The 14,706-nt window shown below is 40.3% G+C and overlaps 1 protein-coding gene across 1 annotated transcript in view; it reads left to right on the top strand.

The window, feature by feature from the left end:
- TBC1D8B (TBC1 domain family member 8B) overlaps positions 1-12,724 on the top strand; it is a 34,489-nt gene extending 21,765 nt beyond the window's left edge. The window contains exons 13-22 of the mRNA XM_029959187.1: positions 568-853; positions 1,511-1,640; positions 4,023-4,121; positions 5,245-5,313; positions 5,508-5,748; positions 6,389-6,454; positions 6,570-6,653; positions 7,498-7,554; positions 7,870-7,967; positions 8,308-12,724. Coding sequence (XP_029815047.1) covers positions 568-853; positions 1,511-1,640; positions 4,023-4,121; positions 5,245-5,313; positions 5,508-5,748; positions 6,389-6,454; positions 6,570-6,653; positions 7,498-7,554; positions 7,870-7,967; positions 8,308-8,718 — 1,541 coding nt within the window. The 3' untranslated portion in view covers positions 8,719-12,724. The remainder of the gene's footprint in view (positions 1-567; positions 854-1,510; positions 1,641-4,022; positions 4,122-5,244; positions 5,314-5,507; positions 5,749-6,388; positions 6,455-6,569; positions 6,654-7,497; positions 7,555-7,869; positions 7,968-8,307) is intronic.
- The last annotated feature ends 1,982 nt before the right edge of the window (positions 12,725-14,706 follow it).

Genomic DNA, 14,706 nt, shown 5'->3' with positions numbered 1-14,706 from the left:
ATAGAAAATGGAGGTTACAGAGAACATCCTATGGCTCCTCCTTAAATAAGAGTGGATGTGATTTTCAGATATTGTCATTACTCTAGGCACAACTACTCAGGAAGTAGTCAATTATTATACTGTTCTTTTGGAATTATAACTGCAATTCATACTATTTATTTTAAACTCAACCAGGTTAAATAAAGGAAAAAGGGTTACTCCAGGTCCAGACTTAGCCTTTGATCTCCTATGCAGTTCTTACAGGTGTATATGCTGGAAGCACAGTGGATATGAAGTTTTTCATTGCAGAGAGGGTGTGCTGGCTGTCAGGGGAGTCACTGGAAGCAGCCATGCACTCACTGAAGTGCTAACACCCTTTAAGCATGCAGCAAGGCTCTGGACCATGCATGGAGTGCACAGCTTCCAGCTGAGGGAAGGGAGCCAATGATTCCATGCTGCTGGGCCTGTGTGTGCTTTTATAACAGAGCTGCATTAGGACAGGGCCTTTATTTCTGGCTGGTGCTCTGAGAAAAGTGTGCTTCTCTGTATTAAGATTTGGGTGGTGGTTTTGTTATCCTTTCCCTGCAGGTGCCTTGGTAGATCAGGCAGTGTTTGAGGAGCTCATCAGGGTTCACCTGCCTCAGTTGACAGACCACATGACGGACATGACTTTTTTCTCCTCGGTCTCTCTCTCCTGGTTCCTTACCCTTTTTATCAGTGTGTTGCCTATTGAAAGTGCAGTCAATGTGGTGGACTGTTTCTTCTATGATGGAATAAAGGCAATCTTGCAGCTGGGCCTCGCAGTGCTGGAATACAACATGGAGAAGTTGCTCACTTGTAAGGATGATGCAGAAGCAGTCACCGTTCTCAACAGGTATCAGTGTAACTGTTATTCTTTTGAGCTGGTAGCAGCTGCTGTAAATATGAGGCTTTTAAATGTTACATGTTTGTCTGGGATTTACAGAATCATTGAGAAAGATGTAATTTTCGTTATAAAAGACCATACAGCCTGGTGTTTATTGCAAATTCTAGCCTCCCTGATGGATCTGTTTAGGCTGCTGATGCAGGTCTGCTAAACAGGTGCAGATCAGGCATGTCTTTGGCTTATGCATCTGGGGGAATTAAGATTGCCTCGTTCACAGTTCAGGACAAGCTTTTTTCTCTCTCCCAGTCATGTAGTATAACGCTGCTAGATGGATTAGAGAACTAGGGAAATGCCAAGTGGAAGGGACTTTGGCAAGAGTCTGGTTTAACTTCCCACTCCAGAAACGGTTGCTGCTCACATTAGATCACATCAGCCAATACATCACTAATGTATTGACTAAAACCTCCCAAGGCTGGAACCTTCTCTGGGTGGGCAGTTCCCACATTCGTGTACCTTTGTTACTATTACAGCACATTTTTGCTACTGATTCTCATATTCTTTGTATTTCCCATTCTCTGTACACTTTTTCTTCAGTAGATGCCAATGCTGTTGTTATCTGGTGATAAACTGGTTCCTGCTGATTTCTCATGTGTTTGCTTTGTGCAGATTTTTTGACAGTGTCACTAACAAAGACAGTCCTTTGCCTCCAGCTGTGCAGCAAGGCTCCAACCTCAGCGATACAAAGAGTGACCACCCCAAAGTGGACATCACTGATTTGATTCGAGAGTCAAATGAAGTATGTGTTCTTGTGGGTATGTTTTTGCATCCCATGCAGTGTTTGTTTCATAGGCAACTTTAAAAATACTGCAGCTGCATTGTACAAACTAGGGTAGAAAATCTGCCTAGATTGGTAGAAATGGGGCTCTGTATTTTGTTCAACCTCACTGAAAACCTTATAGGTTATGGAACAGGTTTGGTTTTGTGTTGTTTTGGGGTTTTAACTGCTTGGAATGTGCTTTCTAGTCTGTACTTTTTAGTCTCCTCCTGAATCTAGGAGTTCCCTATATTCATCAGAGGTCATGTATTACCATCCCTCATTGACATTATTAGTATATACATTAGTATATTATTGGTATATACAAATACCTTTGTATTTACTAATTTGAGACTGCACATTGCAGTCAGTGGTAACATTTGACATAACAATGTGTACAGGAAACTGTGTACTTGGGTAGTTTATTGTATGGGTTAGATGACCATTTAGAAATGTATTGGATGAAGAAGAGCAGTTATGCTCTTTTAGCACTTTCTTTCGATTTGCAAGTTTGGTGTCTGCAATGTTAAGCTTTGGAGCTCTTAATTGGGGAAGAAATACATCTAGCTTCTCCTATTTTTCCCCAGATTTTCGTGAGGCATTTTTTCCCTTGGTGTGATTTCTGTCAGAGTGTTAATGTGTTTGTAGATAGGTTTCTGCTCAGCCCAGAGCTTCTGCTCAGAAGGGAAAGGAAGCCGAGATAAAAGATTTGTTCACATTTTTTTTCCTATTAACTGGTTTCTTTATCTGTATAATAATTTTTCTATTCTGATTCTCATTGATATGTTTCTAGTAAAAGATCCACAGTTCATTTCTTTTGAAAAAATGTCCTGACTTTGACTCACAAAAGATTAACTAACTAATTTGTGTAATTTAGAAATTGTCTTTTTTGATTTTTTACTGAGAAGAAGGCATTGCTTTTAATGGGGTGAACAATGTCAAGGATCAGAAATTCAATTTCACTTGAACTGTCTTTTTAGCATTGGGCTAATCATATAAAAGTCTGTTCTGCTATCAGTATTGTTTCACAAGAAAATCATGTATGGGAAACGCTTTAAGATTCTTGAAAGAAAAGTTGAAAACTATTCTGTGTCTTTCTTGTCATGGTGAGTTCTCAAAGTGAGGATGAATACTCTGGAGACCAGAGATGGTAACTAATGAAGTGCTGTGTAGTGCATTCAGAAGTGGAAGCTGAAGCTTTCACAGACCTGGCATCATGACTGACAGACAAAGCAAAAGAAACTGCTTTTCTTCTTCCCCTGCCTTTGCAGGCAGGGAACTGCACCAAAGCAATAATTTGGTATGGCTTTTGAACAGTTTTGGGCAAAACTTTGAACCTGAATCTCCCAGTTCCAAGTTGGCAGCCCTGTTCTTAGGCCCATATCCCCATTTCTCTCTCATAACCCCTTTTTCAGATGCAAATTTTTATCTTCAGTTGAAACTAGGTTTCTTCAGTGCTGGTAAGTGCCACAACCCCATGTTTGAGAACTGCTGATACAAAGTGAGAGACAATTTCCTTCTTCCCATTTTGACCAGACAGTTAATTTCAACACAGTTCTGGTCTGGTGAAGGGTGTTATTTTCATATCACTATGTAAATAAAATAAATTTCAAAATGGGAAGATTGCTGCAATGGAGAGTTGTCATTCTGCAGATAGGTCTAGTTACAAGTTATGAAGAAGTGAACAGAGATATTCTTTGTGATACTGTTGCTTTGTATGGGTGTTCACAAGATAAATGAGATTATGTGAAAGTCTTGAGAAAGAATGTTGACCTGGTTTGATTTATTGGTTTCTGTTTAGATTTTAATTGTTTAATAATCTGTTGCGTGATTTCTCTGAGAATTTGTTTTTAGTTTTTGCCTACCATCCCACTTTTTCTTAAAGGTAAATGTATTTATTCTACTCTAGTGCTCAGACTTCAGAAATTCCAGAGGCAGCCAGGAATAGTTCAGAAATTACTTAGCTTATTTCTAAATTTCCCTAGAGTGAACTTCAAACCCTGACAACATGCACGTCTTAGACTTTGCTGCCCTGCAAGTATTAGTCACCATGTGATAGCAGAGTTGGGTATAGAGCCAACACACAGTAAAATCCCTTCCTTTGTCTTCCCACACATTGAACTACTCCAGTTTCTTTTTTCTTCTGTTTCTCCATCACTGTTTGAAACACCTTTTAAACACTTTTAAAATTTACACTGGTTAGGGAGAAGCTTAGTGCTCTAATAAATTATTTGTTTCTCGGAGTTTCTGAGATCTTCCTTTGTGTCCATACCTGTTTTGTACTTAGATGCAAGAAAGGCAAAAACATCTGCCTAGATGTGTCTAGCAACAGCTGATTGCATGGAATGGTGCTTTTCTTCCTAGAGATACGGTGATATTCGCTATGAGGATGTTGAGAGCATGCGCTGCAGGAACAGGCTTTATGTGATCCAGACCTTGGAAGCTACGACCAAGCAGAATGTGGTGAGTGACTTGCAAGAGCTTAACCCTTCCCTTTTGGAAAGTTCTGAAAAGAGCTGCATTTTCCAGGGCCAAATATTTAAGTTTGTACGCTGAAGCCCCTCCTGTCTGCAGGGTGTCTGTTAACTGAGGTTTGGCCTGTGATGTTTTCAGTCTCTGAGCCACAGTGTGACCTTCTGGTCTCATTGCAAGTGACACCATCCCTGACCACTTCTAAAGGCTGGAGTATCTCTCACTTTGTGTGGGTTGGAACAGTCTGACCGATATTTGTATCTGCTGTTGTTAAATTGTAAATGCATTTCTCTCAGAGGCATAGAGCACTGTACAGTAAAACAATTATTCACCTGCATTTTTACTCTGAGAAAGCAGCACCGAAGAGGTCATTGTACTACATTCAGCTTCTTGTCTGTGATGTGTGTGGATGTCTGGCATTGTGGCAGCTTTTCATCTGCCTATATCATCTTTTTAGTTCAGGCTGCTGAATGAAGGTGGAGGTTGTGAGGTGCTTCCTTTGTTTGCCTGTTCTCTTCAGTGGCTTGTTTCCAAGAACTGATGATCATACGAGTCTGTTCAACCACCAGTGCTTCTTTCTGTAGTAAATGTGGCTTGTAGCAACTGATACTAAATGCTGGTGGTTATGATAAGATGGTAACTGTTGTATTTCATTTTACAAAACATACATATTGTGCAGATGGAAGCTGCTCTTGTAGCAGCCTTGTTTTAAAAACTGTGAACAATTTTTTTTTTTACTTGGCTTTAAAAAGGAGGATTCAGCTTCACTGTTGAGAGCTGAGCATGCATTTGCCCATTTAAAGGAAGCTATATATCATTATAAATAATTGAGGTTTTATCTCCTGGGTTTCATAGTGTAGGCTCCATGTATGCAAGTAATGTGACTAGTTTTCTAGCTTCAAGCTTTTTTTTTTTTTGAGAAATTATTTCTTTTGGTCTATAATCTTCTGATTGCTTTTAAAAAGAAGTGCAGTTCTTACTTCTAATTGTGACATGCCCAAACCTGGAATGTGCACAGTGTCTTTTAATATAATGTTAAGTCTCCCATAATTTTATTCTATGGTCTTATTCCAAAGAGGGAAGAGTCTTTAATTTTTTCTCTTTTTTGTTTCAGCTACGTGTTGTGTCTCAAGAAGTAAGATTCAGTCCTAGTGAACTTGAAGAGCTTTATGAATTGTTCAAGGTAATGTGCCTTCTTCCTCACTTACCAAATAGCCATCTTAATGGTAGGCTGTGAAATGATTTTAGTAAATTGAGGTAAAAGATTCAACATATGTTTTACCTGCCAGCTTTAAATCTAATTACATAAATTCTCACATCTTTCATCCAGAGAGACTTGTTGTTTCAGAAAACTAATATTTTGTCTTTCCTTTGCAGAAGGAGCACTTTCTTTCCTGTTACTGGAGCGTAAACAGTCCTGTCTTGCAGCATCATGATGCCAGTCTGCCGTACCTTGAGCAGTATCGGATTGATTGCCAGCAGTTCAGGGTTCTCTGTCATCTCCTGAGCCCCTGGTCACACTGTGCAAACAGAGACTCACTTGCACTGTGGACGTTCAGACTAATGGATGAGAGCTCCGATTGCCTTATAAACTTCAAACAGTTTGCCTGTGTCCTTGGTACGGGAACAACACGTGTATTGGCACACTCGCAGGGGAGCTCCGTCTTGGGAGCTGGGCTGTGTCATCTTCCACACACTGTTTTTATCATGTGACAGAATAATCCCAATCGAGATTAAATTTAAATACAGCTTTGCCATCCAGAATCTGAAAATTAGGGAATGGTGTGATCTCATCGCTCAGCTTGTTTGCTTGATGATAAATGTTTCCCCATACTAAGTCATCTCTCACACAGATCGTGCAAGATGACCAATGCCTCATATCTCTGGGGAACTGAAAGTTTTCTTGACTCATTGTTCTGTTCTGTTCATTCTTTTCAAAGTGGTATTGTTCAGGAAACAGCAATATGAGGGAAATGCTGAGAAGACATTAGTGCTATGTTTCTTTGGTGCTGTGGTTTTATTTTAGTAAGTCATAGACATTATGTAGACATTTTATTTTAGTAAGTCATAGACATCAGTGTAGGCAAACCTCAGGCTCAGCACAGGTGATACAGCTTTCCTTAGGTTTCATCTCTAATTATACTCCCTGTAAGGCAGGGCACACGTCCAGTTCCAACCTCCCTGGGTTGCATTTGTTTAGGTTAAGAGGGTGTTTTAAAGTTTGGTCCAGTTGAACATTGTTCTCTTTCCTCTAACAGATACCATGTATAATGGAAGCTTCACTGACAAACTCAAGCTTCTTTTTAAGTTGCACATCCCTCCAGGTAAGTGAGGGGCAGTGGCATTTGGGGAGAGCTATTTCTGGCCTTTGTTGTCTTTATCACTGCTTTGATAATGCTTGAGAGCCCCAAACCTACTTTATTCAATTATTTATTGCAGCTTTTACTGAAATAGAATCTCTAAGCCCTTCCAAAGGGGATGATCTTTCAAAAGATGAACTGATTCACTTCAGCCAACTCAGTGGTAAGCTCCAGAGTGTGAGGCTTTGCCTGCAGAATATTAGAAGGAATCTGTTAATTATCTCATGAAAAATGAGGAGCTCCCTTCTGAAAACTGCTAAATCCAGTAAATCATATCACTGTTAACAGAATCCTCTGCAAAGTTCTTCTGTAGTAGTTACAGTTAATTAAAGAATTTGTGGGTAGCTTGTCTGATGGTTGAATTTAAAGACTGAGTGTTCATATGGAAATAGGGAAGTGTATTTGGTCAGTATTTTTCAGCATAGTAAGCAGCCTTCACTTTTCCATCCCAGGCTTAAAGGGATAATATTTTTCCTCCTCAAGAAATAAAATATCTAAATCCATAATTATTTTGAGACACATAAGCAAGTGTTTCAAACTCCTTTGCTTTCATTTTAAAGCAAGTGAGCTGAAAAAAATTTCGTGGGGTCTAAGTTTATGGAAATAATAAAATACTGTTTCAAATACTCTGTTTGGAAAGCTCTGTGATTTTACTTCTTTGGAAGACAGATGCTTTCTGGTTTTTGAAATCTACCCACAGTACCTTATCTGTAATATACAGGTACTGTTCTTATCACTGTTCAAGTTGTGCACCATGAACATTATTTGTTTAGTATAACTGATGGCAGTTTCTTTTGTGATCTCCTACCTCACAGTGGCTTCTATTTTTATTGAAAGCATACAAATCTTACCATGTAGTTTCTTCTTGACCTAATCTGTGCTGAGAACACAGGGGCTGTTGAGGGTCTTGCTCCTTAAGGAAGGAATTTTTGATAAAGGAAATGAACCATTGGTCCTCTTTTCTCAAATAAATACCTCTTTCTTCTTTTTCTTCTCCTCAATTGTAGTTTCATCTGTTGGGGATAGTCTTGGAAGTGATTCTTTGAAGAGCAGCCCAGAAAAAGGTAAAGAATTCTGGTGACACATTTTGTAACTGTGTCTTTTGGGGGAGTAGAGCCAGGAAAGCGTGTGGTGAGAAAGTACATTAAGTAACATTGTCCTTAGTGTACTGCTAACATTCTATACACTTTTATGTCCTATGGGTGAGAGGGTAGTAGAAACTCTGATCCTGTTTAGTCCTTGGCCTTACCACTCTGTTGAGAAGGAATGACACTGAGGGTACCAGTTCCTTTTGCTCATCATGCCTCATGGGAAGCTCTTGGTTCTTTTTTGTTCACTTTTTTTTTTCCCTTTTTTTTTTTTCCCCTTTTGTCAAATAGCGAAGGGGAAGGTTGATATTCAGGCATATCTGAAGCAATGGCAAGATGAACTTCTTAAAAAAGAAGAAAACATTAAGGATTTGCCAAGAATGAATCAGGTAAACTATCTGTCTGAGTCTTATTTAAATCTGGTTTTGACTTGAAAGTTTATCCTTTAAGTCCTGTTACAATATTTCTAAAGGATTTGTAGGATCCCTTAAATTTCAGACATTAATCATTAGACTATGTGTTTGTAAAACTGCTGTAGCTTATGAAGAGAGGGACTTTGAGACCCAGGTAGGTTTATCAGGGCTGGTCCGTGCCCGTGCTGTCACTACAGCAGCCATACCAGGTGCCTGGCAGCAGCAGGCACTGGGCTGATTGCACAGTCTGTAGTCAGACAGGAAGGACAGTTGTGTTGTTGTTCTCTGAATAGTCTCCTCTGGTATCTCTTTGTAGTCTCAGTTCATCCAGTTCTCAAAGACTCTGTACAATCTGTTCCATGGGGATCCCGAGGAGGAGCTGTTATATCGGGCTATCGCAGTGGTTACCAGCCTCCTGCTGAAAATGGAAGAAGTTGGGAGAAGGCTGCAGAGTCCTGCATCACCAGTCCCAAGTGGAGTTCACATTACAGAGGTGCCTGCTGAAATCCCCAGGGAAGGGCAGGAGGAAAGCAGCTCTGAGCAGACTGAAGGCAGTAGAGCACAGAGTTTGAGAGGGAACCATGAATGGTCTTTTGCCTTTGAACAGATTCTGGCATCCTTATTAAATGAGCCGGCCTTTGTGAGATTTTTTGAAAAACCTCATGACATAAAAGTTAAAATAGAGAGTGCTAAAAATTTACAACTTAAAGCAAGAACCAGAGTGTAATTTTATTTACCTTTGACTCTGAATTAACCACAAAGCGCTTACAAATGAAGGTTGCAACTAAGGAAATCAAGTCTGGTGTTTACATAGAGAAAGACATTTGCAGAGTTAGCTTTAAATATCAGATTACTGGTATGTAATGTAAATAAAAATAGTTTGAAGCACAATCACTTTCTTGCATTATTCATAAGTTTCACTCCAAAAAAAAAAAAAAGGACTGGATAATAAACTGTCTTTACCATGTTAGTAAAATATGCAACGTTGCTTGGAAATACTGGGTGTGACCTGTTGCAAACCTATCTGAATGACTGCTGTTACAGTGTGTTCATTTCTATTTCCAGGTTAATTTCTGTTACTATGATAAGAGGAATGACTTCCTGCCGTTTTCACTTAAAAGGAGTATCAAGAGCTTAGAGGTTGTCATCCACATTAGTTTCATTAGTTATTTCCAAACTTGCATGGGGACTGGAGTCAAAGCAGGGTGAAGGCTAAAAATGGAGGGTGTGGTAGGCACAAAAGCATGAGATTAGAGAAGGAAGTGCCCTGCTCTCAATTCCTCTGCTTTGATGATACCCACGGGCCTGGACTCTTGCAGATTCCAGCCCCTTGTCAGCAGTTTTCAGACTGCATTCTCCCAGCCCACGTCTGTTTTTGCAATAAACAACTGGTTTCCTGCCTTTCTAGCTCAGCTTAGAGCTCTCTTTCCCATTTTCATACCAATCCTCCTACAATGCAGGTGAAAAGGATGGAAGCTTATTTGGTCATCCAGGCTGCACATGGATGCAGAAGCTAATATTGCTGGTTGAAATCAAGGGAAAGCAGTGGCTAAATCTGTCTGACCACATGGTGGTGGTTGTCCTTTATCTGGCAAGAGGAGCTTCTTAAGAGCATATTGATGAAATATAGAGTTTTGCTGGTGTTTGCAAAGACCAAGCACAGACCATCTTTAGCTGAATGCTGAAGGGACAGATTGCAATTGCTCCTTTGCCTACCCTGAGTCCATACCTCAACTTATAATTACTATTTCTTTTCTGTAGCACTCTGGGTTATTGCTGCTGTAATATTTTCCATCAGCCAGGATTCAAGGGAGCAAAAAAATCCCCTTGAATCTGACTTGAAATTTTAATATATAAAAAATGATATAGTAGAAATCCTGTGGAGGCAAGCTCTGCCAGCGTTAATGCTGAGAAATTTGACCTTGAATCTTTGGTAGCTGGTGCTAGAAGGGGTTTAGAGAAAGAGGGAAAGAGCTTGTCTTTTAAAAAGAACAGCAAAGTAAACTGAGACTCTGTGCTAAACTAGTTAAAATGTCTATTTCCAAAGCCTGTATGACAATCTTTCTCTGCAGAGCAGCATTATTTTTATACTGTGCATGTTTTTTGTAAAGAAGCAGAACGGTGGTGGTATCATTCTCTGAGGTTTTTCTTGCAATACTAATATGAATGAAGAATAAAATGAAGTTCTGGCTTGTGTTACAGGCACTTTGTGAAATGCCATCATTACAATCGATGTTAAATACAGTTTTCATCAGGAAAAATGAATTTATGAATTGTCCTATACTCTCCCCCATACTCTCAGGTATTAATGTAAAATAAATAAAGTTTTATTGAATGAACAGTCAGTTCAGAAGTTATATCATATATGTGAGAAATGAGGAAGCTTTTTTCAAAAGCCTTTACAAAGTAATTGCACTTGATACAATATAGTGCTGATTTGTATTTTTATGCGTAAAATATAAGAACTAATTTATCCATTTATGTGGATATGGATAAGCAGGGCCACACTGTGTTACTTAATTTAAAATGTATTTACTCACTGTTTTCCCAAAGTTGTTTAGAAAGGCAAAGCAGATGATACTGTAGTTCTAGTCCAAGATGTACTCAGATAAGGTTTGATCAGTGAGTAATTCTGCAAATAGCTGTGACAAAATTAATGGAACCCCATGAAAGTAGATGCAGCTGCCCATCCCAAAAGCTTTTGTAGGTTTATGACAGATATTGTTTATGCCAAGAAGTAGTCAAAGCTGTGAACTATTTGCTAAGCAGAGATATGGAAGTCTTAAAACTCAAGGACATTTTTTTAGTTTGAGAGCCAAGATGTTACGATCCAAGTACAGAAGGAACTTGCAAAGTACAGCAGCCTTCTGTTGTTACCTGGTTATGCAAACTGAGCACCTTTTTACAATTCCCTTTTCTATTAGTGCCAATCCAAGAGACTGTGGAGCCATTGCCAGTTAGGCAGTAGCTCTTCTCAGCTATTATATCTATGTATAAAGAGAGATTACCAGCATATATATATAAACAGATTTAAGGTAAGAAGTTAGGATATGTAGGGGAACACTAACTTTTATTAACTGCATGGATTTTCTGTTCAATTTTTTTATTATTTTTCCCCCAAAGAGTGATGTCTTTAAATTGTTTCTGTAATACAGGACAACCTGTAGGCTGATCCAGGAAGGCTAGTCACAGTGGCCAGTCTCAGCAGGATGGAGCATGTGGAGCAAGGTCACTTTCAGCAGGCTGACAGCACTCAGGCAACTGCCTCACTGGCAGATTCTTCCTTTTGGAGTCTCTGGATTGTGGGCTGATCCTTTGGGGAGATCTAGATGTAGCAAGTGCCAGTTATTTCAAAGGATTGTGACCCTGAGGTGTGTTTGCTGGGCTGATTCCACAGTGCACCATAACACTGAGGGACACTTGAGTTCTGCTTGTGACAGTAATTCTGGAGTTAGTGTCTAGCTGATTTCCTTCCCTTTCCTATTCTAGCTCCTTCCGTCCCTATTCCAGATGGACTGGCTAACAATTAAATGCAGGTTTAGTTGGGTTTGGTGGAGCTAGAGCAATAGCAGCTTTTTCCCTCTCCACTCCCAAAGGGTGATGCCTTCACTTCAGAGCCCTGTCTAGGCAGGTACAGAGATCCCTGTGCCATACAGCTTTTTGGTCAGATGAAGCTGGTGATGCAAAGATGAACCCAGACTCTCATTCCATCTCATGAGGACTCTGGGGTGTGCACATTGGTGTTGCAGGAGGGCAGCTGCCACATGTAGCAGGGAATTATGCAGGAGGAGTCTGGTGGTTGCAGAGCATCTGACACGGTATTACTCAGCTACTTCCCAAGGGGGGACTTTCCATTCAAATTGTAACTTGGAAATTTTTATGTGTGTGTTTGAACTTTGAACAGTTCATTCATGAACAGGAAGCAGCGTGGTTAAGTGAGTTCTGATGCGTCACTTCACTCATCTCTGTTCCTTTTTTTTTCTGTAAGTTTCTATGAAGTTTTCTGTCTTTCTGTTTTTCTGGTTCAGTCATAGGAAATAAATGAAGGTGCATCATTCAGTACAAAATGGACAGTTGTAGGTAGGGTATAGATTGCTAAAAATTAGTGGTGCTGTTTGTACAGTTTGAGAATTGCATCACCAGGGTGACTTGGCAGCTGTGTCCTGGTTACCCCGACACACTGGCAGTGGCTGTCAGCAGAGGCTGCGCGGTCCTTTCTGGCAGCTGGGATTGGCTCAAATAATAAAAATACCAGCTCTTTTCACCCTGGGGGAGAACTGATGGTAATTCAGCTGGTAGCATTTCCCAGGACATGGAAATGGCCACTGTCATGTGATAAAAAAAAACCCACTCAGTTTCCATCCATTCCTAAACGAAGCCACTTGTTCATCACTCTAATGGCTGGATAATAATGTAATTTTAGAAGAGTTTGCTACCATAGTGACTAAGAAATAGCTGTGTGTTGATTTTACTAGAAGTTTCTCATTCAGTTGTACCATACAAGGTTCTTAATTGCGATTTCAGTTGCTATCTGGACTAAAGCAGAAGAAAATATTCCAATTTGTTTCCAAAAAAATAGACTATTTTGTCTTTTTTGCTATAGCCTTGTCACTTTACCAAGAAGGCAACACGTTTGTGTTGACAGATTGGCTTTTATACAATGTATTGTATGAAGTACTGTAAGACAAATGAGGTGTTAAATAAAGCATTGTTTCACTTTAAAAAGAAATAAATCTCTGTTTGAGGCAGTATTATTTCTCGTGATGGTCTGTTGCAGAAGTTCCTTCAAGAGCGTTTTCCATGTTAAAGCCACACTTACTGCTTTCCAAAACAAGGACTAAGGCAAAACCCAAGCTGGGATGCCAGCCTCCCAGCAATGGAGGAAAAATGGAGACCCAGATTCTGAGGTCTGGGACTAGTTAAGCTTTGTTACAGCCTGAGCTGAGTTCAGTGCTGAGATGGTGAGTGAGCGAGACCAGTACTGTCACTCACTTTTAGCATCCAGATTAAACATTTACAGTGTGCAGATGTGTCCAAACTGACTCTGATGCCTTGTTCTTTCTAACTGATGCATTCCCCCTATTGCTTCTGGCACTGGTCATGAAATCCCAGTCTCCCTCTTGAGCCCCATCCCTTCAGCAGTTTGTGCACATGAATCTGTGACGCTGCTGCTCTTGTTCTTCCTGGAGAACAGGGATCAGATTCTGATCCCCAATGGACCCACGCCACCCAGGGAATAACAACAACACATAGTGTGTAAGAGGCCTTACAAGTATTATTTTATTTCTTCTTATCTTTTTTTTTTTTTAAATACTATGTACAATCTGTTTAAAGCTTGTCAAAATGCACAGGCTCCCATTCAATGGAGCTATGCAGGGACATAGATTCAAAACAAGAATAAAATCTTTACTGTTCATCTTCATAAGACACTTTCTTTTTCCCATTACAAAATACTTTTAAGAATAGTAACATTTATAAATTTATTTATATTCAACATCATATAAAATAAACCAAGATTTATACTCAATTCTAGACTTTTTCTTATTTTCTTTTTTCTTTTTTTTTTTTTTTGCATGGAATATATACAATATGTACAGTAACTTTTCATTGTGTTTGTCAAACCAGCCTGATTATACCCACCAGGCTTTAGCTTATATGTACAAATATGCTAAAAGTGCAAGACTTTATTAATTAAAGCTGCCTGTGTTTTCAGAGGTCTGGAATTGTGTGGCCTATATATATTTATATATAGATATATGTGTGCATACATATATATGCATATTAAAAATACATATATCTATATATAGAGAGATATATAGGTACTTGTGTACTAGAAAACCTCAGAACATTAATGACTGATAGGTTGACACCGACACTGGAGCCCGACCCCGCTGCAGGTGCCATCTGTCACTTTCCTGCCCTCTGCTTGTCACCAACAAGTCACACTTGTGCTCTCTTGTTGCAGCTGGGGGTGTGTGAACCAAACCCACCAGCAACCCTCAATTCCAAATGAGTCCTAAAAACACAGGTCATAGCTAATACCGAGGTAAACAAATACAAATCAACCTGAATAAAGAGATTTATTTATCCATATATTTTTTTGAGAGTGAGTGACAATATAAGGCAAAAACCCCATGGCCCTGACTCAGCCTTCCCTCCCTCAGCTGGAGGCAGACTGAGCAGGGACCGAGCAAGCCCCAGAAAGGGATGGTGGGATTTTGTCCTTTGGAGCATGTCTGGAAAACAAGGCCCTACCTGTGAGGCAGTGCCTGGGACTGTGCAGCCCCCCCTGCCCACCAGCAGCGAGGCCAGTGGCTGGGGTGGGCACTGGGAATAAAGGGGGGCACATGATAAAGTGCGTTTTTAGGTCTCTTGTTTCAGCAAGGCTGATCTAACATGTAAACATCCTCACAAAGCTCCTGTGCTCCTCGCTGAGAGGCTGCAAGCAGGGGCACAGTGCCCCTCCAGCCCTCCCTGCCATCAGAAGGGCTGTGCCTATGGCACGGCCCCATCCGGCACACCCACCACCCCCCACCTCCCCCAAACCCCTTCCCAACCCTCTTCTTTCACTCGCTGTCAAAGCCACAGCAGTGCTGGAAAACTGCTCTGCCTCAGCTGCCTCCCTACCAAGCACTGTTAAAAAAATACACTCCCCAAGCCCTTGACCCCAACCACCACCACCTCTGAGACTGGCACCTGCCATAGGTGGCTGGGA

Source organism: Manacus vitellinus, unplaced genomic scaffold (genome assembly GCF_001715985.3).
Source record: "Manacus vitellinus isolate BGI_N305 unplaced genomic scaffold, ASM171598v3 scaffold_19_pilon, whole genome shotgun sequence".
NCBI classification, from domain to species: domain Eukaryota; kingdom Metazoa; phylum Chordata; class Aves; order Passeriformes; family Pipridae; genus Manacus; species Manacus vitellinus.
Note: the sequence above shows the minus strand (reverse complement) of the source record. Positions and strands in the feature narration are given on the sequence as shown.